The sequence below is a fragment of the Pongo pygmaeus genome, chromosome 9 (assembly GCF_028885625.2).
Source record: "Pongo pygmaeus isolate AG05252 chromosome 9, NHGRI_mPonPyg2-v2.0_pri, whole genome shotgun sequence".
Lineage (NCBI taxonomy): Eukaryota > Metazoa > Chordata > Mammalia > Primates > Hominidae > Pongo > Pongo pygmaeus.
The window spans coordinates 87888525-87912413 of record NC_072382.2 but is presented as its reverse complement, the minus strand read 5'-3'; the positions used below and the strand labels follow the sequence as shown (position 1 = coordinate 87912413).

The following is a 23889-nucleotide window of genomic DNA, read 5'->3' as shown; positions in this document are numbered from 1 at the left end:
TTTGCCAAATGAATGAATAAATAAATGAACCCCTATTATGTGCTTGATAATTCACTGGTCACTTTATATTCATTATCTCTAGTTCTCACAAGCTCTCTAGGAAGAATTACTAGTCCCATTTTATAGATATTATTTTGCATTTAAAGTAGGATCTTCTCTTCTGTATTCATCTTTATTTCATCTGTAATGTCAATTCTCCTTTTAAAATTCAGATAAAAGCAAGTGCTTTTTCTTTAAAATCCTTTAATAAATCCATTTTACTTCTAAAAAATTATTGGTATTCTTACTTATTAAATCGAGCCAATAGGTCCAGACGCTGACACTATGATCATGGCGGAGGGGTCAGCGTGCTGAGGCGGAACAGGCTGGGCACAGGATTTTTATAATTGGCCTGACGAATCCTTTGAAGAAATAGACAGTACACTAGCTGTTCAACAGTATATTCAACAGAACATAAGAGCAGATTGCTCCAATATTGACAAAATTCTTGAACCACCTGAAGGCCAAGATGAAAGTTATGGAAGTATGAACATTTAAGGGAATTCTGCCTTGAGCTAAACGGACTTGTTGTCAAACTTCAGAGTGAATGCCATCCAGATACTTGCACTCAAATGACAGCAACTGAACAATGGATTTTTCTTTGTGCAGCTCATAAAGCTCCGAAAGAGTGTCCTGCTATAGCCTATACTAGACACACATTTGATGGTGCTGCATGTCTTCTGAAGAGCAATAAATATTTTCCCAGCAGTGTTAGCATAAAGAAATAATCTGTAGCAAAACTAGGATCACTATGCCTTAGGATTTACAGAATATTTTCACATGTTTATTTTCATCGTTGGCAGGTATCTGATGAATATGAAAATGAAACATTTTTGTGTCATCGGTTTACTAAATTTGTGATGAATTAGATGAAATATAATTTAATGTCCAGGGATAACCTCATTGTACCAATTTTAGAAAAGGAAGTACAGGATTCAGTTTCTGGGGAAAGTGAAGCATGAAGGGAATCATGGAAAAATGTACTGATCACATAATTAACATTAATTACGTACTGTATATATCATTTTAGACACATCGATCATCTATCTATATTATAGCTTCTTTATTTAGTATAAGTTTTTGTATGCTGGGTTTGCCTTTTAAAATGGGAAATACTTTTTAAGTTATTCATAAGCTGTATATTCACCAGTGTGGCACTCATGGTTTTAAATTAGATTAGTATTACCTGTTTATAATGCCTGTTAATAAAAGAATTTAGAGTTTGGTAAAATTGCTGCTAAACAATCATTGGATCACAATCCTCATCAAACATACCCATCTATAAAAAAAATTGAGTGAGAGCTTGAGGTTTCACACAAGCCCTTTACTAAAGAGGTAGAAATGTTTTTCTTTGTTTTCACCCTGAGTTTAGATATCCTAAAAAATTCTATAGTACATAGTTTTGTCTTACCTGTTAACTTTCCTCAAATGAGATAAAGTGTTTTAAAATTCTGTTTATAGTTTTTGATATACATATATAATTATGTGTATATCTAAATACAAATGCAAATGAAGCATTAGTAATACTTAAATAATTTTACTGTGCTACATAAAGTATAACATACTTGGAAAGGATTTACCTTTCTGCAACAATGGACTGGTACATACAAGATGATGATAATGATAAGGCACATAAATGATCTTCCCACTGGAAACCTGCCCTGTCCACCCCTCATTTCCCTTAACCTTATCCTCAAACTACTTTAGCTGAGAAGCTTTTCACCAGACTGTTAGTGGTTGCTTATACTTATTTATATTTATGTTAGTTGCTTACAGATTATACCTCATATTAGCAATTACATTACACTACAAGAAAATGTATTTGCATAGGCTCTTGCTTATCTTTGTTTTGCAAAATTGCCCTTCTTAGAAAACAGTCCTTAAAATTTTAACTCTTCCTGTTAGTAATTAATCTTTCATTTAACCAGCTAGGCAGCATTAAAAAAAATTGAAGGAATACTGTAGTATTTATTTTACACTCCCTCCCCACAAAGTTTATGTTTGAATTATATGCACATGGGAGATTATTTGCAATAATTCATAGGTTCCAAGGGTGTTGATGAATAGTTATACATTTTTTGGACTTTGTTATAATTCATTGTGGTAAGACTGATTCAAATGCAGATTTATCAATCTTATAAGCTATTGTATGCCATTTTTGAAAAAGCAGTGGAGGTCATATTGCCAAACTGATTGTAATGAGGCACTAAGGATGCAAACATTGTACATGTTGTGAAGAAAGTATTTAAATCCACCTTTTGAACAGATTTAACAAACATGAGGAACTTTTTATATTTAAAAGGGTTATTTTGAAATGAAGATGAAAATGTATTCATGTTAATTGTTTTTTCAAATTTAAGGGAATAATTTATACCATATTTTGAGACAAGAATGTACAGCAAAAGTGTGGGGAACAGTAGTATACTGAGAGTGTGTCTATATACAGTGTATGCCTTTCCAAACATGCCAGTCTTTTTTGCTTTGAACAGTACCCACCAGCCACAGTCATTACTGTTCCCTAACCCACAACTATCTTCTAAGAAGCCTTATGTTCACAGTGAAAGGAATGTTGACTTTGAAATTACAGGTTTATATTCATGTCACTATAAACCAATGGGAATGGTAATTTTTAAACAAACTTGCTAAATATTGAGAGACTAAACTAAGTTAATAAATTATATATAGCAGTGTAGCTGTTCTCTCTCTAAAAAAAATTGAGCCAATAATTGGCTTTTTTCTTATTGAAAAAAGTTTTGGATTAATAATGCATGTTGCACTGAGTTTCTTGGTTCTGGTCTAATTGGTGTAGGTGGCCTGGACCCAGAGTTCTGCAGAGTGTCAGGTCTGTGATGCTGGCTGGGCCTCTCGCTGGATTTCTACAGAAACTCCAAGGTTTTTCTTGCTATTTGGATGATGCTTAAGTGTCTGGGCCAGCGAGTCATAGCCTTAGCTACCCAAAAGGAGCCAAGAAGTCTGGGTCTGACTGAGGCCTATGGAGTGCTGACTTGTTATATGGGTGAGAGCATGGGACTCCCGCCCAGCAGCATTCAGCATCCTAATTGGCATTTTCAAGACACAGCATTGCCTGTAAGTCATCCCGTGCCACCAGATTACCTGGCACCACTCCAGTAGGATGTTAACAGAGGGAAGAAAGTAAGGAGTTGGCAAAGTTAAAAACAGCACAAAGAAAAAAAGTAAGAGAACAAACTTGAAAGAAGGATTTCACCACCATCATTAATGGCATGTATTGATTACCACTAAGTGTTTGGGCCACTTTGCACGTTGCTCACCCTCATTCAAAGACACTGTCTTCGGAAGCCCCTCTGTGCAAATGGGAGAAGGTGTGGAAAGGATCAAACTAAAAACAAATTCAAAGCAACCACAAGTTGCCGATGAGCATCTGGGAAATAGTCATAAGTTAAATAAACCACTAGGGGGCAATCCAAGAATGAACAAAAGTCAGTCCAGTTGGCAAAGAAGATGCCTTGGGGAAAGATTTTTTTTAAGTACATTTTCCAACACATGAAGAAATCTGATATCGTTTAGTCTGAATCTACAGAACAAGGTGATATTTCAAAATTTTGATTTTTTTTTCAAGTTACATGTTGATTTAGAAAGGACAGGTCTTCCTAAATGGTCACAAACACTTATTAAATACAAATTGATCAGAATCATGTTATAATGAAAAACAATGATTGAAACAATAGTGTGTCTTAAAAATTTAGATTCCCCCCCCCCAGGCACTCAAGGAACTTCTGAATGTTGGCCATTCAAAATAGATTTCAATTAATGATACATATGATGTGGCACAGCATAAAGGAAATCTGAAAATATTTGGTTAGCATGTATAAATGAATCAAATCACACATGATTTGTTTTATACTTGTACTGATGATACAAAGTTTTTAGGTATGTAATACAGCTTTGCAGATATGTGCACATATTTTTTTTCTGGTGTATTTTCTTTGCAGGTAATTTGGTATGTGCTAATCAGTTGCTAACAGGGATTAAATCAAGGATTAAGCCTCTTCATCAAGGATCAAACGACTCTTGTTCTGAATTTGCCTTCCCTGAGGCTCCTGTCTCCCTATCTGGACGCATGGTTAGTTGCTCCACTCACGGTAGTCTTATAGCACCTTGCTATTAGTAGAATAAGGGCATGAACTCCCAAGGCAGACTGCTAAGATATGAATCCCATTTCTAGCTGTGTGTTTTTGGCAAGTTACCTTGCTTCAGTTAGCCCCTCTCTGACATGGATACAAAATCAATGCCTACTTCATAGGTTTGTAGTGGGAAGTGAATTAATTAATACATGTAAATCATTCATAAAAGTGTCTGGCACATAACAGGTACTCAATACATGCTTGTTGGTTTCATAAATGAATGATCTGATACTTGCCTGAACATAATGTAAATTCATTACAAGAACAAATTCATGAAGAAACTGCAGAATTCTTGGATGGATTTTCACTGGCTATAAAAACTCAACTGGCCAGTGGCAAACAGGAGAGCTGAATAGTGATACTCTTGAAAAGAAACTCTAATTGGTGTTCAGGTCCACCAGACAAGGCTCTTTGTCTTACTTCTAGAATACGGTGTCAATCCATGAGCCAGAAATATAGTCGTTTCAATAAAAGTATAGAGTTTTGTCTCAAAAATGCCAGCCAGCCATTTAGAAAAGTTCTATCTGCAGTCACAGAATTTCTCGCTTTGTTTTTTGTCTTTTCAACCATAGCTATCTAAAGAGTTTAAAAATAGCCACATCATTAACTTAATTCTCTGGACAGATTGACACATTTCAAAAGAAAAAGTTTTTAAAACAGTATCTAAAAGAAACACCATATAAAAAGTTACAGGAAGTTCCAGAGTCAGGAAAAACATGATCCAAAATATACTATACATGAAATAGAAAGCATGAGGGAAACAGAAGCCCACAGTTAGAAGGTAATAAAAAAAAATCACAAAAAAAGCTTTCTTGTCCCTCAAAAAGTATATTTTCAAGCAAAAATAGGCCATTTGAAAAAATATAGAATGGAAATAAATCTGATCACAACTATAAATGTCCAGAGTTTTAGACTCAAGCATGATCATTATGTTTTATTCTTTCACAAAAGTGGGTCTTATAAATAATTAGATTTTCAAGTTAAACTTTTTTTGCAGATGAATCTTCATAGGATTTTACAATTTTCAAGACCTCAGACAAATAGAGCGAAGAGAATTTGGGACACTAAACAGCTTGAAGAACAAAACAAAGCATAAAGATGCTGATCGGTAAAGATATAATGAAGGAATTAAATGAATTCTTCCTGATATTATGTTATACTCAACCAACGCATCTTTTCTGTGAAAGTAGAAAGACAAAATGGTGGCATTTCTATTCCAACTCTGTGTTCAGCTGGTCTGGAAATCATCCTGGAGTAGTAAAACCTGTCACTTTAAAAAAACAGTGTCCTTATGTCCCAGAATTCCTTATCCACAGAGGATATTAGTCATGCTTGGGGCTATATTAGTTTACCAAACATGGCATTTTCCATCAGGGAACTGGAGGTGGAGCAAGTTTTAATAAATCCAAGAAAGGAAATGTAATAATCAGGCAGGATGGTAACTCAAAGACTTATTAAAATGTATGGGAAACACTCAATTTACAAAGTGGCAATTCCATTGTACTGAGTCCAAGATATTTTGTGGAGAGGGTAGTTACTGAGCCTCATCACTCTGGGAGGTAGAGCAAGAGTCATGACTATAGTGACCTCAAAAGGAGAAGACGCATGATCACCCTGAGCACAGGGATGTATCTCAGTCATCTCTGCAGCCCCAGCGTGAACACAGTGACTGGCACCGAGGTGGGCTTGAGGACATTTGCTGAATGAATAACTGAATGATTGACTAATCGAAGAGATGGAGGAAGGGCAACCTAGCTGGAGGGTAGGAGAACTTGAGCAATGACGGAAGGTTGAAAACACGGATGTGTTTGGTACAACTTGGCTAGATGCCAGGTTATGTGACTCTGGGAAGCAATGGGGGATAAATCTGACCACTATATTGGATTGGTCATGGATTCATGACTAAGAAAACTAAACTTCTCTAGTAACCAGCATCTAGTCAATAGGAAACATAGGGGAGGGGCCTGATCAGGTCTTTGCTTCAGAACATGTCTTGGGCAGGTGTGGGTGAGCTGGGAAGCTCAGAATCCAGTTTGGAATCTGCTGTCATAGTTAAAGAAGAAACAACAAGGTGAAATCAGGGCAGTGGCAGGGGAGCTGGAGAGGAGGTGATGGATAGCACAGAACTCTAGCTTGTTGCCTGTGAGATATGGGAGAGGATCTATTTCATGACAGGCTAAGTCATGACAGACAGACAGACACTCACTTTCTCACAAATATTTCCTGTGCTAGACCATGGGATAGACAAGAGAAGACACAGAAGAACAGAACTCAGCCCCTGCTCTTGCAAGGCTCATAGTCTTGTTGGAGAGGCAGACATATAAATAACAACAGCAATGTAATCCATTCTAGAATAGAACAGAATACATGCAAAACACCACAAGAGTTTTATTCTGGGATGTGTTTGGACCCAAGGAATATCCAAGCTCAAGTAACCCTAAGTCATCATGTTCTGGGTTATATAAACCATCTGGGATCATTCATTCAATCATCCATTTGAATAACATTATTTATTGAGAACCTACATGCCAGGCACTGTTCTAATTGTGGGGACACAACAGATAAAAACCTCTGTCCTCATGAAATTACATTCTAGTGGCAGAGGACAAATACATAGATATAACAGTGTTAGTGGTAAGTGCAGAGCAGGACAATAAAACAGGGAAAGGCAACAAGAACTGCCCGAGGAAGGGGCTGAGGGGCATTGAACTTCAGAGAAGATGGCCAGGGAAGGCCATCCTGGGAAGACAGCTCATCGGATGGCAAGAACTGGCTGCTGTTCCCACGGCTGCTGCTCGGATTCTAGCCCCTTGTTCTGTTTATTTCATTTCCTGAGACTCTCCTCATTCTCTCCAAGGCAAACACTTCAGTCTTTCTTCACTGGATTGGAACTTGACGCTTCTCAAAGCTGTTCTTGCTCTTTATGGAAGACAGGGCCTTAGTCCTTTTAATAGCCCAAAGACAAGGGGCAGTGATAAATCAAGACTAAGAGAGCACTCAGTATTTTTACACACTTGATACATACATAGACAAATACCACAGTGAAGAGTCACCCTGCACTTTCTGCCTCTCAGAAAACATTGGTCCAGGCAGAAGGGGATGGCAGGGGGCCTCCCGGAGCCCATGTTTGCACCACCCCATTGATGCCTGGGTTCTTGCTCTTCTTGTGGGCAGAGCTGTCCCAAGGGTCCCTGGAGGATTCAGTTAATCAATTCCTCATTCACAGGCATGATAAGCATACCTGGTGCACAGTGCCCCATGCTTGCATGGTGGGTGCATGGAGATACACAAGGCAAGGTTCTGCTTGTCATGAAAACAGCTGGGGCTTGGAGGACTAGATAGACTCCTCTCTGGTCTCCTGCCTTCCACCCCATCTTTCCCACTATAGCCAGAGGGACATTTCTAAACATAACCTGAAGCGCAATCTGATCTTGTCCCACCCTTTGTCTCTCACTTCCTCAACTTGGCTTCCAACTTTTTTCTCTTGGTTTCTTTGAGGCCACATTTTCCTTGATGTCCTTAACCTTATTGGTGGCTTCTTACCACCTTCCTTACTGCCTCCTCCTCCTCCTCTTCCTCCTCCTGTTCTACTGAATCCAACATCTAAATGTTGGTGGATGTCCTCAGCCCTCTTCTCTTCTCAAGCCTCATTCTCTCCCCAGGTGATATTATTTCTCTGTGGTTTAAATACCATCTACAAGTGCATTTGAGATATTTCTACTGAGCTTTACAATCAGAGATCCTACAGTTCATTTGACATTGGCATTTGGGTGTCCGCTAGACAGTTGAAACCTAGCATGACTGACACAGGAATTCCCGGTTTTCATTTCCACAGCAGAATCTAAATCTCTTCCTTTAGTCTTTCCCATCTCAGCAAATGGCACCTGGAATCCCTCTGGATGCTCAGGCCCCAAGCCAAGCAGTCATTCTTGACTCCTCCCTTACCACACCTATTCATGTTGGCTCTACTTTCAAATATATACTATTCCAGATATGACCACTATTCAATATCCTCTACTTCCAAAGTCAAAGTCACTGCCATTTCTTACCTGGATTACTAGTTTTACCATTGCCACTGCCTAAAATCCATTCTCTGTTTAGCATCCAAAGAGATATTGTAAAATATGAATGAGTTTCAGGGCTGCATGGTGATTTTTGTGGGCCCTAAGCACTTTTGCCTTCATAAGTCTCCTTCTCCATTAAAAAATATTAAAAATTATATTTTATGGCTGTTAATATAAATATATTAACAGTATATTAACACACTTTATTAGGCTTAAAAATTCACTTCTTCTGATTTTAAAATAAATATTTCTGTGTGACCTCTAAAACTGCTGTGGGCCGTAGACACTGTGCCTACTGTCCCTTCATGGATAAGTCAGTCCTGATTATGCCCCACCAGGGCTCATACTTAAAGTCCTTTGACTGTATCCCCCAGCAAGTAAGATGAATTAAAAAGATCTTGCCAGAATCCTTAATTTCTATATGAGCTGGCTCGAATCTATCTTTTTGAACTCTTCCCCATCTGTCTCTTAAACAGAATGAATGTGATACTGCCAGGGGCCCTTGCACTTCAGTTTGTTGAGGCTCAAACATATTCCCTCCCAAATTCTCAATAAGCCACTAACACACAGGTGTAGCAAGCCTATGACTTTCTTGTGGGTTATGCAAATAGGAAACAAGATGACTGGGCTTGAAGCATCTTGCTGGCTGTGTACTTGAGAGAGCTATCTGTTAGATAAAGGTGTGCAGGAGACAGAGGGTTATATCACCATAGGTAAGGGCTAAGGAGGGTAGAAGAGCTGGTGTTATCTGAGAAGCAGCAAGCAATGAAGAGAGAACATCACTGCAGTGAGTCAGATAAAGATGCCTGTCTCCTTTCTCTCTTCCTCAGCTTCAAATGAACCCACTGAGAAGCTGGAACCCAGAAGAGGGAGGAGCTTTAAATCATACAGGAGGGTTTAAATTTTAAACCATGCTGCATTGGGATTTATTCGCCATAAGGAACTAGGCAACTATGGAATCAGTCTGCCCAACTCCAAGGTCATCATCTTCCCATACCAGGCTGCTATCTCAGCTCTCAATCCTGTTTACCCTTTCTTTTTTCTTTTTCTTTTTTTTTTCTTTTGAGACAGAGTCTCACTCTGTTGCCTAGGCTGGAGTGCAGTGGCATAATTTTGGCTCATTGCAATCTCCGACTCCTAGTTTCAAGCGATTCTCCTGCCTTAGCTTCCCTAGTAGCTAGGACTACAGGCATGCGCCACCATGCCCGGCCAATTTTTGTATTTTTAGTAGTGATGGGGTTTCACCATGTTAGCAGGGCTGGTCTGGAGCTCCTCACCTCAAGTGATCCACCCGCCTCAACCTCCCAAAGTGCTAGGATTACAGACATGAGCCACCATGCCCGGCCAACCCCTGTTTACTCTTGTTCTGGACGCTGGTTTATTTCCTCCTCCGGGGGGAACACCAGACTAAAAACAGATGTGTTGTTGATCTTCCAGAAATGGCCTCATATCTACCATGTATGTACGATGACCCCACCCCATCAAAAGGATTTTTAAATGCCCTTCCCCTATTGGAGGCCCTCAGAATGCTGAGCCAGGCAAAGAAGGTATCACAGGAATCACAGTGGAAGCCCAGAGAGGAGAAACGCAGGAAGCTGCAGCCCCACCTTTGTTGCTAGATTAGCAAGGATGGCTGCCAGTCTGCACGCTATACAGTGCTTTGAAAGGTTAATAATTAAGTAACCAAACATGCTTGTTGGCCAAGACATACTTGGCTTACACCTGCTGCCCCAGCTTCATTAGTCATAGCATTCTCAAAAGAATCCCATTCTGAATGATAAATGAAATGGCTGCCTTATCAAACATCCATAGAAATTAATGGTCAGAGGCAACTTCAAGGCATACTTGAGCTGGTTCATGACAAGAACAAAGAAAAAGTGCAGACACGAACAGCGGCAGAACCCAGGCAAAGTAAGAAGGAGGCCCTCGGTGAGTGTTGGGGATCACTGTCAGAATTCCTCTGGAGTCCCTGGATGGCTGCCATTTACTCTTCAGTTAGCAGACAGCAGCCTAGAGTCATCATTCCAGGGCAGGCTTAGTCATTCTTAACAAGTTCTGAGTTAAAGACCTCCTGTGGGGTTTGTTAGAGAAAGAGTGATTCCTTGAATGCATGATCCAGGCATCACCAGGTACTTCCCATCTCCCCAAGCAGGTAGACTGAGCTACACAAAGAACAGGGAATTGGGAGCATGACCTTGGTATTCCAATCCCTTTTTGGTCCAAAAACAGTAAAAAGAAAGAATACACATACAACTCTGCTCATCATATTTCTTTACCTCTTTAAGGCTATTTTCCCACCTTTTAAAAACACTATCTCCTTTCCAAAATTCAAAATTTGGAGTAAAGTCTATGTAAAATATGTGTCCCCAGTTCTGCCACAAACTTCTGATTCTCAGCGACAGAAAATTTTCAAATTTATTACTTCTAATTTCACGCTGTGAAGATTTCCAAATCCTGGTTACAGGGTCTGGTTAAACCCTAAAGGCACAGACACCTGACCCCACTCAGACTCATCATTCTTTCTACATTATCACCTCAACCAAAAGGCTGTTACAGAGATCCCCAGAATGTATTTATTAGAACACCAGATTGCTTATAGGCATTATATGAGAAAACAAGGGTTTTGTGATCAAAGATGTTTATTTAAATGCAGATTTTACAGCCTCAACCTGTCCCTTTACAACAGGTCTTCCCAGAGCTTTTAATGTGCAGACAGGCATGTGAACCTCTGATAAAGAGAGGCAAAATGGAGAGGTATCTTCCTCTGACTTAATACAACCCTTTTTACTTTTGGTAGAAAATCATAAGGCATGAGTGTTTAAGGAGCACACTTTGGGAAATGTGGTTCTACTAGCCTTACTAGGCAAATATGCTTCTAATATGTATAACTAATACATGTAAAGTACTAATTATATTAATAATGCCATGAGTCCTTTTTTCTTTTTCTGTCAACTGCTATGATAGTTTAATACCATGCTTTCTTTTATCATCACTAAAAAGATGGACATGTTGAATTATTTTATAATTTTCTTTTACAGTTCTGTGAGTTAAGCTGTATATAGCATATGGGTGTATCATTCTTTAGTAGATTACATCTACTTGTGAACTAAACATTGATTTCATTTTGACTTTGTGCCATTGTCTAACTTTGCAAAAAATCAAAATCAAGGAATCGAGATGCTTCATAAAAGGAGCATCTATTTTTTAAAAAAAATCCATTCTGGTCTTGGTGTTCAGTGAACTTTTTTTCACCAAGCTAAAGCAAAAACAAACAAAACCCCCAAATACCAGACATAGAAATGGAGACCTCCCGTCTTCCTCAGGCTAGATTCCTGTTAGATTCCAAAGAAAATTGTGCTGGAACTCAGAATTTTCCTGGCGGCTCTGCATCCCCTTGCTATGCATAGTATTTCTCATGATTTGAAGAAAGCACTGTGGTTGTACATTTCTTGAGTGCCTTATCAGAATTATCCTTCCAAAAAGCTCAAGAAAGACAAGCAAAAAATCCCCCAGAGAATGTCTAAGTGACAGTGCTCCATCTGGATGTCCTTACAAATTGCTACAATGCAGGTTTACCTGGGGCGCAAGCACAGCAAACACGTGCTTGTAGTCCATTTGCTTTTTTCTCCCTGATACATTTAGAAAGAAGTGCTTAGGCCGAGAGCCATAAAATAAAAACATACAGTAAGTCCAAGTCTTTTCTGTATATGCTGTGATTTGATAATCATATTGATAAAACATTTGTAAAGGCCTTTTATTGGAAGGCATGATTCTAAACCATTTTGCATTCTCCCAATTTTCATTTTTGCTATTATACTTAATTGTTTATCTATAACCTAGAGCATTCCAGCTAAAGGGGCCCTTTTAAAGCTAGTGGGAAAAAGGCCACACTGGTTTTCTTAAAGTAACTTCCAAGTATTTTTACTATAAATGAGAGAGAAAAGTTTCCAAATTGAAGAAGTACATAGCTCCCAGAAAGCACACTGAAAACTATGCAGAATAATTTTTGATCAGGCTAGAGGACTGTGCCAGGCTCCAAACAAGTGGTTATTCTGTTGTGACATCTGCCAAGCAATGCTTCCATTGTTCTCTGGAATTTAATTCATTTTAAATTACTTCATCCAAATGATAAAACATGAGATGTGCTATAATCCAGGGGTAAAATGCTATGATTGTTTTTAGTGCGACCACAACTGTTTGCTGGGAGGAAATACAGCCTGTTCTAATTAAGCCCTGATTATTGTCTTCTGAAAAATAGCTAGCTCCAGAAATGTGAGCGAAATCCTGTTAAATGGAAGGGTTGGGATAAACACTCTTGACCACTCTGGTATGACTTTAAAGTTGGGAGGGCCATATGCAAAGACTTCCTACAAAGTAGAGCAACAGCCTTTGGAAAAGAAACTATTTTTGGAAGTAAAAGCAGCTTGGGATACTGGTTTACTATAAGGTATAGTTTAATATGTGTATCAGTATAGTCAACACATCGTTTTACTGTTCAAAGACTACTGTGCAAATGCCTCCAATCCAAAATATTCTAACTGCCTAACAAATGTTGTCAAAGTTCCTAAATGGGAACACTATCTTATGGAAGCATTAATGATCAGGCACTGAATTAAAAAAACAAAAAAACCCACCACCAAGATGAATCTCAGAAGAAAACACACATGCACACATATAAGAATTCATATCTCTTGTATGCCAAATATTTAATATAAATCTTGAAACAAGTTCAGATGAAATAAAAATCAAAGTTTCCAAAAACGTGAAGATTAACTTAATTGTCAAATATTCCTCATTGCCCCAAATCAGTATTTTTTTATTTCTATGCAAAAGTATGCCTTCAAACTGCTTAAATGATATATGATATGATACACAAACCAGTTTTCAAACAGTAAAGCCAGTCATCTTGCAATTTTAATAGGTAAAAGATTATATGACACCTTACACACACACACCCACACACACACGTGTGCACGCCAATGACAAAAAACAATTTGGCCTCTCCTAAAATAAGTACATGAAGACCCTTAAGTGCTGCCAGGAAGGAACACTGTGTCACCCCTCCCTACAATCCAGGTAGTTTCCTTTAATCCAATAGCAAATCTGGGCATATTTCAGAGGAGTGATTCTGACAGCCACGTTGAAATCCTGTGGGGAACCATTCATGTCCACCCACTGGTGCCCTGAAAAAATGCCAATAATTTTTCGCTCCCACTTCTGCTGCTGTCTCTTCCACATCCTCACATAGACCCCAGACCCGCTGGCCCCCGGCTGGGCATCGCATTGCTGGTAGAGCAGGTCATAGGTCTCGTCTTTGACGTCACAGAAGCGATACACCAAATTGCCTGGTCGGTCATTGTCATAACCAGAGAAGTGAATTCTGCCCCCTGGCAGCTGCTTAGCAGGAGGGCTCACCCCAATCTTCATAAATTTTCTCTTGTGGGGCTTTTTGAGTTCCAGGAGGGCATAGTCATAATCCATGCCAATGTCATTGGCATTGCCCTTGATCCAACCCTTGGGCACATGGGTGCGTTTCACCCGGATCCACTGAAATTTCATCTTCTCGGGTATGGCTGAAGTGGAGTCGTTGGCCCCTCGACCACCATCTTTAAACTTGGGCTTTAGGAAGCCCACTCGAAGCTTCTGGGTTCCTTTCACATAGGTTTTTCCATCGTGTATGCAGTGGGCAGCTGTGAGGACATGCTTCTCTGCCACCAGGGTGCCGGTGCAGCCCGTGGATAACTTCACTGATGTTGAGAAAGGGTAGTTGAGCAGGAAGTCCTTCCCAAAAATGCTGAACCTGCTGTCATAGCCATAAATCTGCCGCTTCCTCCGAGACTTTCCTGAAGACCCTGAGTCTCGGTGTTGGGCCCCACCTCCACTACTGCTGAGGATGTAGATGCCCACCTGTGTCTCTGTGCGGCTGCCATTGGCATAGAGCGTTTCATAAGACAGATATTGCTTGGCCTCTTCATAAGTGGGCAGTGGAGTTCCCTTATGACACTGGGGTCCACATGAAGAAGATACTTCCAATTTGGCTTCGGCTCCAAAGTCTGGCTTGGCTAAATTGAGGGTAGACTGGGGCAAGACGACAGGGAGGCGGTATGCAGGCCAGGTGGGTTTCCAGGGGGCACTGTAAGGGCTCACTTGCCCGACAGCACAGAGCAGAAAGAAGAGAAGGAAGAGGAGCCCTGGAATCCCTGCCATGCCGAGCACTGTTCTGTAGAAACAAAGACAAGCAGGTCAGGAGGGCAAGGGCTGAACGTTCATTTACTGCAGACAGCAAAGCCCAGCAGCAGGTCTGCCATTGTTTCTGAGTCTTTGAACCCTCCTCAAGAATCAGGGTGTGGAGAGGAATCCTTAGATAACGGTCTCACTTTCAATGCAAAGGCTCAACCTTAGGAACGTTCCTGTGGCTGGGTGCCTGAAGTGAAATTGGGTGTTCCTTCCTTTCTATGTTTAAGATGTCCCTAATGATGGTAGACTGCAGAGTAGCATAAAGTCATTAGTGCCCTGGCTAATTGACTGACCAGCCCCAATTTCCATGTAATTTTGAGCCCTCTTTGTGCTTGATTCTAAACCTCCTCCTCTTCTACCTTCATGATGCCCCCGCCTTTCCCTCCTCCTTCTCTCATTCTCATTGTAACATGTACTTGGAAAATTTTCAGAGCAACTTTCTCACTCAGAGGGTCAATTTAAATTACATGGCTTACTGAGTGACTGAGGCATCAAAGAAGGACAGCTCCACAGTGTCACAATTACCACCACTCCTATGGTTTTTAAATGATGGTGCATTTGAGAAAGGGTATGAGATTTTTTGTTTTGTTTTGTTTTTTGCTTTGAATTTACAACAACCTTTACTATTATATATATAGAGTTCCAGAGTGGCTAGGCTTCTAATAAAATATTCCTTCTTCCTTTGGATTATGTTGTACACTACCAGGATCTTTGTAAATATCTAAAGCTCTAATATTGCATCAGCTATGACACTATGAACTGTTACCATTGGTTACTTTTTCAGTGTTTATATCTGTATTCTCAACTAAATCCCTTAAATTTGGGCCTGTGCTAGCACTTGACAAAGATTTGTTAAATGGATGCTTGTATTAATGGAAAAGTGAACGAATGTTGCATGCTGACGCTAATGACAATGATGTACATGGATGATGTGGTAGCTCAGAGAAACAGCTTGAGGCCAATTGTGGGAATAAGAACGAGAGAGGCCTTCTAGGAGAAGTGATGCTTGAGAAATAGTATGCCACAGCCTCACTCCAACCTCTCAATATAGAGGACCAAATGTATTATTTGGCAAATGCACCCATTCTTTTCAAATGTACCCATCGTTTAGAAGCAATAGGAGTCCTAGTAAAGGTGACACCGTGGAGCTGTCCCTCCTTGATGCCTCGGTCATTCAGTAAGCTATGTAATTTAAATTTACCCTCTAAATGAACAAATTGCCTAGAAATTTTCCAGGCATCACCTGATGTTTCAGATGGGTGCTGAAGTTGAAAAGAAGTCTGATAACATAAGACAGAGAGAAGGGGATACTTAGGGAAGGGAAACAAGAGTCTGCGCAAGGGCACAGCAACATGCAACCATGTGAGTAATTTTGGGAAACACACTTAGCTCAGCAAGGGTGGAGTAGAGGAAGTGGTGGAGGCAGCAGGCAAGAGCTAGATTCTGAAGGGCTATGTGTACTAAATGAAGAAGTTTGGATTTTATACTGCAAGGTATGTTTAAATGCCCAGATCAATCATCCCACAAGAAGAACAACAATGAGGAAGACTGAAAGTGCTTTCATAACTGTTTAAGCATCAGTTGGCTCTCAGTGGCTCTGACTCTTCTGGTTCAATAGAAGCTGACTCAGCAGGTAGGGTAACTCATTCACAACCAAGCATCCAAAAACAAGGACCCGGAAGGGGTGGGTCTCAAGAGGCTCTCAGAACACAGCAGAAGTCAGGAAGAAACTGTTCTGTTATTCTCATTCTCTTCCTGTTTGAAAGTACAGATCTACTGGCAACTTTGGGTGCCTTTTGCTCCCTTTTATATAAAAGTGGAAAATCCCAATGATCTGATGTAGTATAGCTGAGCATGCCCATTCTCATTCCCAATATCCACACTGTGTTTCTAACATATGTGTGTGCCCCACCCACCTCTGGGACCTTTTTGCTTGACTTTTTCTCTTGGCTTCCACTTCAGTCAGGGAGAACAGGGATAGGAAAAGAAAGAAATAAGGTCCTGGAAAAGCCAGTTCCTTGGGACTCCCTAATTCCTTGAAATTCTACTTGTCTCCTCTTTCCAAATAGGAAGGGTCCCTGAGCCCTTTTGTAGGAAGGAAATACATTTAATTATTTCTTTAAATCCTTGAAAACATGGGGTGCCTGCGTATGTGCACACACGTGTTTGTATGTGCTTGTTGGGAGTACTGCCAAGACTAAAGGTTTTAAGTGGATTAGGAAGGGGATGCCAATGCTAGCTGAGTCCTCCTCTCCAATGGAGAACTTGGCAGTGAAATGGGTGTGGTGATGACAACCCTTTAGGAGATCTGTGGGGCATGGTTCTGATTATTCCCACCTACTGGCTAAGGACTCATCCCTTGGGCTTATCTAGGACTTGAGCAGCCTTTTCCCTATATAAGTTGCTGTCTAGGTGACTAAATGCCCCACTCACACCAGAATCCCTGCCAAGTGTGACAGGGACTAGGAGGAGTCATATATCTCCCACATGGCTGTATCTTGGGCCTCAACACACCATCCTCTCCTCCCTTTGACTAATGTGGGGAATGTTAATGTGGCTTACATTGAGCACATGGTAAGCCAAGTTTTACTTCAGCTTATCTTAAGAAAGAAAACACAGAATGCAGAGGTCCAGCCTGCCAAGTGTTCTTGTTTTTAAAATACGTTTCTTGGGGGGAGACAGAGTAGGAGATGAGGTAGTATTATACTATGTATTATCATCAGCTACAGATAATATTTTCAATGTGCATGAAGAACATGGCAGTTACAATATCCTCTTCAATTAGCCACAGCCTTACTCCAACCTCTCAATATAGAGGATCAAATGTATTCTTTGGCAAAATGATGAATGATTATGTCTCAAGAAACTTTGGGATCAGTTATGAATCACAGAATCCTGTTAGAGAATGCTAAAGAGTCTACTGCATGATGGAATATTACTAATTCAGAGTTCTTACAACTTGAATTCTGTTCATTTAGCCAGGAGTGAAGGAGAAGCTAGCCATCTATAAGAAAAAAACAAACCGCTAACCCAACAGGATAGTGTGAAGCTTTAACTTTGAAGAATAAACTTTTCAGAGACTTAAAAAGTCCTAATTTCTATTAGTTTGCAACTCTGCTTCCAAGTTCTCTACATTACTAAACCCTATTTACTAACTTGTGTGATAAGACTGTGTTCTGACAGCATTATATATCTTGCTTAAAGCTTCCATGTAACCCTAAAAGTTATAATATTGCATTTAAAAAAACTTTAATTCAGATTTAGAAACGAATGCAGACTTTTAGAAACTAATGTCCATCAAATTATTTCAAACAGATTAGGCTTAGATATTTTTAAAATATCTAATCAGAAATTAGAAGATACAGCTGTGGGTTCTCAAGCCCTTAAATGGGTTTAAACTGATGTCTGTATTAAAGCTACAAGCTTCTTAAGTTGCTTAGTCCTTTACCAAATGTTTATTTAGGGTGCTTTAGAAATTCTCCTGAATAGCATCCTCAACCAGATGATTGCTTTAGCTGGTCTTTTTAGCTCTGGTCTTTTTAGGTCCAGGATTCCCTAATTTTATAATTTTCCAGAATCACAGAAGTCCAGGTCAGGGAGGGATGCTGTCTACAGTGTCTGTACTGTCATTTACTTCTCAGGACCATTGATTCATGGAATTGTGGAGGGTGGAGGCAAAGGAGGGGGAAAGGAAAAGGAAAATGAATCACACTAATTTCTCATCTATCTGGCAGACAAGATTTCCCTGATCAGTCTGCAATAGGGCCACTGTTTGAGAGAACGATTTAACTCCTACAGCAAACAAGTGCTGGGAGGGAAAACCTAATCCTTAGGTCACATATTCTCTATTGTACAAATTGTGACTCCAGCAGAAGGCAGCTTTCAAGAACTGAGTGGAGGGATGGCTGTGTGTGTATGCTCTTAAGACAGGCCCAAAAGAAAAGCCTGAGGGGGAAGCAACCCTCCTGTCCATTAAGGGTCTTTCCTGAGGCATTTGCAGCCTGCCCTGACTCATCCTCATTAATAACACAACAAATGATGCAAAACTGTGATGCTTTAAAATTAGGTTGGTGGATTTACATTAATTTCTCAACTCACATGATAATGGAGTAATTCCTTAGAAGACAAATAATTATTGTTCCCATTTGTATAAACCCTGCGTAAGCCCGTGCTATACCTGTTTAAGTTTATTTAAACATAAACACTCATCTAAGTTATAAACAGATGTAATGAAAACATTCATAATCCCACACCTGGAAAGGTAACTAATGAGTTACATAATTTTAAATTCTCTCTCACCCTTATAAATGAATCACCTTATCCTTGCAGAGCTGCCTGGAAGACTCACACCTTAAAAATGGAATGAAGATTTTCAAATCTCACCCTTTTACCTAAGTCTGGATGAAGACAATTTAGGTCTATAACGTTTCATTTCTAGGAATAAGCTTTTGCTGAATAAAGATTCCTCATATACATAAATTATCTGTTAAGATTTCCAACCAAGTGTTTCTGTGCATCATTTCACCTAACTGGCAGGGAAGAATGGAAAATGAAGGTAAGAAAATATTTTTTCACCATGCTTAGTAATACAGAAACTGTTCCTTTTCCAGCTTTGGGTACCTGATTCATAAATGGGTTACACAGTCCACCCTCCATCACTCAATATGAGCCACTGTCTGAAAATATTTATACTTTTTGAGGATGCTGCCACTTCATAGGCCCTTGGTGGTGGGACTTTGCATAATTAACAGATATGCAAACAACAATCTCTTTGGAGACGGGATACAGTGACTACTATCTCCTGCAGGGCACCTTAGTCTTGAAAACTGCAACAACACAGGTCTCCTCAAGAGGGCCACTGTTTGAGAGAATGATTTAACTCCTATAGCAAACAAGTGCTGGGAGGGAAAACCTAATCCTTAGGTCATGTATTCTCCATTGTACAAATTGTGAATTCCTGCAGCCGCTATAAACAGTAATGACAGGAAGAAATGGCAGGAAAGTTTGCAAAGATACAGGTTTTGGACACCATTTGGAGAGATGACAAAGGGTCTTCCATGGAATCAGTGGTCAGGCATATGGAACAGTGAAACCATGCTAAATCCTAAAGCAAATGCTTAAGAACGAACCAAGCTCTGTGAACACTCTGCAGTCAGGCTTGTTCTCATTTTCCTGAGTCACAGACCCTGTTAAGGCAAAACAGACCTAATCACATAATCGTTTAAGAATTACAGTCTTGTACAGGAAACTGCAAGGCACTTACAAGTCCAGCAACCCTAAACACAATCTTGTGGTCAAATGAAGTCTAGCCTCTTCTCTATCGGATTTTAGGTAAACTAAATTGAGCCTGGGACAAACCTGGCACAACAAGAACAGAGTGCAAAAAAAAAAAACCTGCTAATGTTGAGAACATGAGAAACAAATTCCCTGGAGTCTGTGGGAGTTAGGCATGAATAATGCCTGGTGGATGAAATCCTAAGGGATCTATGAGAAGAGATACTGGGAGAACCTGAGACTATTAACCATTGCAGACTGGGGACGAAAATGTTCTCAGACACATTAATGCACACTTATGCTACAACCAGAAAATGCATCCATGTTAACCATCCAGCTGAATAAGTCGTCAGTGTTACAAAAATGAGATCCATTTTTGTAAGGAAAAAGGCTTCCTTCCCAGTTCAGGCACAGGAAAGGACAAGTTACCGCTTGACTTTATTTAACTAGGAAAACTGCAAGGGAAACAACCTTTTCGTATGCAGATGGGGTGCAAACACTTTCACAAATAAACATAGTGGATTCTGGGGGCATTTTCTAAGTTCCTTCTCCCCACTTCACCTCCAAACCACTCCTGACAGACTTCATGGTAGGCACGGTTATAAACCTGTCACAAATACTCTCATGCACAAGTAGGATCTTGAAACAACATGCAATAAATATGGTGATACTACTTTGACATAGGGCTTTTGACCACAGCTGACTTCATCTATAAATTCAATTCTTTCTCACATGGCCATGTGAAGAGGATTCTGGCATTGGCCTACCTGTTCCTAAGGAGTGCACAGGGAGCCCTCAAATTTAGTTTCAGGAGCTGAGAGAAGCAAGCCCTATTCCAATACCTACAGTGAGTTTCTTAATTCTTACTGGTGTCACCCAGTGGGCAGTAAAACAAACAGGATTTTTATCAGCTGCTTTCTCCTGAGGTGCTGGAAAGCAAACCTAATTTGTATTCTGGGGGGGAGTGGTGGTGTTCCTTCATCTGAACAAGTCTTCTCTCGCTCCTTTTAAAACTTTAAAACTTTTATTTAAAAGTTAACTCTGATGAATGCCTACAGGCAGAAGAACTATTTGCTTACAACAACTGTTGTTAGTTCAGACTGTAGTGTCTAAGGTTAGCACCCCCGGAACGCACACGGACAACCACTACGGCTCCGGAGAAAAGATTCTATTTCCCAGCCTGTATTTGCTGCACTTTTGCACTTCTCTTGCTTGCTTAGGTGTGTTCACAATCACATGCCCAGGGTTAAAAATTAATATTCAGAACTTGATGGAATCCGGTATATGCAAAACTGAAGGAAAAGTAGTGGTGGTGGTGTGTTGAGGGGGGTGCATGGGGGTGTAGCCATCGCCCCCGCCGAAGGACAGCTTGCCGAGAGTCGGCTCTCTCTGCTTCCTAACCAACATCCTGCACGCAAGACAGCAGTCTCAAAATCTTTCCCCATCCGTTTCATGGGTGACACTGCATGAATCCAAATGCCCTGCAGCCCCCGCCGTCTCCCCAGAGCTCCTTCAGGCCCCCAGCCCGTGTTCTGGAACCCCGAGGACTGCCCTGGCGAAGTCTCCGGTGCCTCCGGCAGCCCGCTGTTACCCTACCCCGCGCATACCCGGCCCTTTGTCCCGCTCCTCCCGACGCCTCGCCTCTCCCGCGCCCGGGCGGATGCCCCAGTCGGTGCCCACACTCACCCGCGCCGAACAGCCCGCCCGGGCCGCGGCTCGCTGCGCCGCTCAGACAGGTGTGGGCGCCGGGAGAGAGCGCGCGGCTCCCATGCCTGCCCCGCCGCACAGCCGAGTGCGAGCAAGCGGGCGAGCAGCGCAGGCAGCTGGCGGGTCCGCCCCCCGCGCCACCCGAGGCCCGCCCGCCCCGCCTCCGGCCTCGGGGAAGCCGCGCGGCCGCTGCCCGCCCCACTGCACACAGACCGTGCCCCCCTCCCTTCGCCGCCCGCCTGCGGCCGGAGCAGGGTGGAGCAGCCCAGAGGGCGTGAGGCCGAGCGTCCCTGCGCAGGTGGGCCCCGGTGGCCCGCAGCACTCGCCAGTCCCGGCCTCTCGGCGCCAGGCAGCGCCGGGTCTGGCGGACTCTCCTGCTCGGGACCCGCGCACCGTCACCCTTTGAACACCGCGCATCCCCGGGTCTGGGGTGCGGCCTCCTGAGCGAGACTACGGCCTTCGCTGCTGGGAGCACGCTGCCAGCTCGCAAAAAGACCAGGTCCCCTACAAAAGGCGACCCCTCCCCCAACAGCCTAGAACTAGGGACGCGGGCCACACCTGGTGTATGGGGAGCCCTGGGCAAATTTGAAGAATTGGTTCAGAACCTGTGTGCTCCCCACCCCGACATACACTTTTAGCGCCTTAAGGTGTTGACCGAACTCCTAGTTTCTCCGGTGCCTCCAAAGAACAGAAACCTGTATTCCCAAGGCAGGGCCACCAATGCTTTGCATTTCCTTACAGCACCCAGTGCTCTGCGTGGGGCCCAAAGCACCGGGGGTGCTTGGCAACTTCTGAGCGGCGGGGTAGCTGGCGAGCCTACTGGTCTCAGTTCTTCATCGGGGCACCAGCTGGTGGAGCCACCTCCTTGTCCAGTGGGCCTGCTTCCCTGAGTCACTCCAAGCGGTCGTTATCTTGGTGGTGGTGGTTGAGGGCCAGGGTGGGGGGGTGTGCGGGGAGTCCTCTCCTAACCAGGCTGGAGACCTTGCCATTTTAGGTCCTGGTGTTAGAGCCTTCCTATTTAATATAGATTACCGTGTATTGAGCGTTTTCTGTCAAGAGCTTTACATATAGGCCATTGTGGTGAAGAAGGTGCAGAGATTACACTAATTTTATAAGGAACAGGAGGTTTGGAGAGGTTTAATGACTTGCCCAAAATCACACAGCTACTGAATGGTAGGACAAGATTTTGCACTGAGCCATGCTTTGTATCAAGCTACTTAGCTTTCCTTTCTCCTATCAGTCTACTCTCAGAAAGGGAAGGTCTAAAGTGCTGTTTCACACCAAGGTGTTACTGATATGCCTAATACGTTGGTGTTTGCAATTACTTTTAAATGAGAAAGCCCTGAACACATTATTGTGCGGTCTTTTATTTTCGAAACAAGTACTCCCTCTGTAGCTCATTCTGGAGTGCAGTAGCAGGATCATGGCTCATGCAGCGTAGACCTCCTGGGCTCAAGTATCCTCCCTTCTCAGCAAGGATTACAGGCGCGAGCCACTGCTCCCGGCCTGGTGTTTCTTAAATATAAAGGAAACTGATATTTTCCACCATTTTAAGGGCAAAATTTTCTTAGCTTAGCTTCAATTGTTTCCTTTTAAAATGTCACATTAATATATAGAGACATAGGCCAGGCTCAGTGGCTCACGCCTGTAATCATAGCACTTTGGAAGACCAAAGTGGCCAGATTGCTTGAACTTAGGAGTTTGAGACCAGCCTGGGCAACATGGCAAAACCCCATCTCTATAAAAAATACAAAAAACCTAGCCAGTTGTGGTGGCACACGCCTGTGGTCTCAGCTATTTGGGAGGCTGAGGTGGGAGGATGGCTTGAGCCCAGGAGGTGGAGGTTGCAGTGAGCTATGATCACCACTGCACTCCAACCTGGGTGACAGACCAAGACCCTGTCTCAAACACACACAGACATAAAACCAGATATAAACTTATGTTACAGCTTTTGAACAACTCGCAAATAAAACCAGAACAGATTTATAAAAATTTTCTTCCCGAATAATAAAATTGAAATTAGTAACGTTTCCTGGACTACTATCAGCATTGCATGGTACTGACAGCTGAGGCATCGGTACCTTTGACTTCCCTGTGACTCTACCACTCTCATGATGTGTGAGGTGCCCAATGCAGACTCAGTTCTCTCACCTCTTTCCTTTGTTCCATCTACCATATCTCCTTTGCCCACACCATATATCATTGCAATGGGTTTCTCTTGACTCTAATACATTATTTAGGTATTTGTGCTGTTTCTTTCTTATTAGCATAGCAAGTGAAGTGGTAACTCTTGCTGCCAAAGACTAGTACACACAGGTGCCGCAAGAGGCAGTACTTGGCATGAGATGGTCATCCCAATGATCCAGAATGTGTTTATCTTTTATTATAAAAATTTTAAAAATTAA

The 23889-nt window shown here is 41.7% G+C and overlaps 1 protein-coding gene and 1 pseudogene across 2 annotated transcripts; one reads left to right on the top strand and one right to left on the bottom strand.

The window, feature by feature from the left end:
- Positions 1–324: 324 nt before the first annotated feature.
- On the top strand, positions 325–1001 carry LOC129007303 (MOB-like protein phocein; annotated as a pseudogene).
- Positions 1002–12947: 11946 nt separating this feature from the next.
- On the bottom strand, positions 12948–21638 carry PRSS23 (serine protease 23). Of its 2 annotated transcripts, none has more exons than XM_054438026.2 (2): positions 21464–21638; positions 12948–14486 (listed from the first exon to the last, which is right to left on the bottom strand). In XM_054438026.2, the coding sequence occupies exon 2, from the start codon at positions 14471–14473 to the stop codon at positions 13322–13324; it is 1152 nt and encodes a 383-aa protein (XP_054294001.1). In that variant the 5' UTR covers positions 14474–14486; positions 21464–21638; the 3' UTR covers positions 12948–13321. The 2 variants fall into 2 exon arrangements, with proteins under 2 accessions (XP_054294001.1, XP_063527377.1); XM_063671307.1 differs by lacking the exon at positions 21464–21638 and adding an exon at positions 19633–19708.
- Between the last annotated feature and the right edge of the window lie 2251 nt (positions 21639–23889).

Excerpts from the sequence above, each read along its gene's own strand:
- PRSS23 (XM_054438026.2), bottom strand. The coding sequence starts at position 14,473 with ATGGCAGGGATTCCAGGGCTCCTCTTCCTTCTCTTCTTTCTGCTCTGT.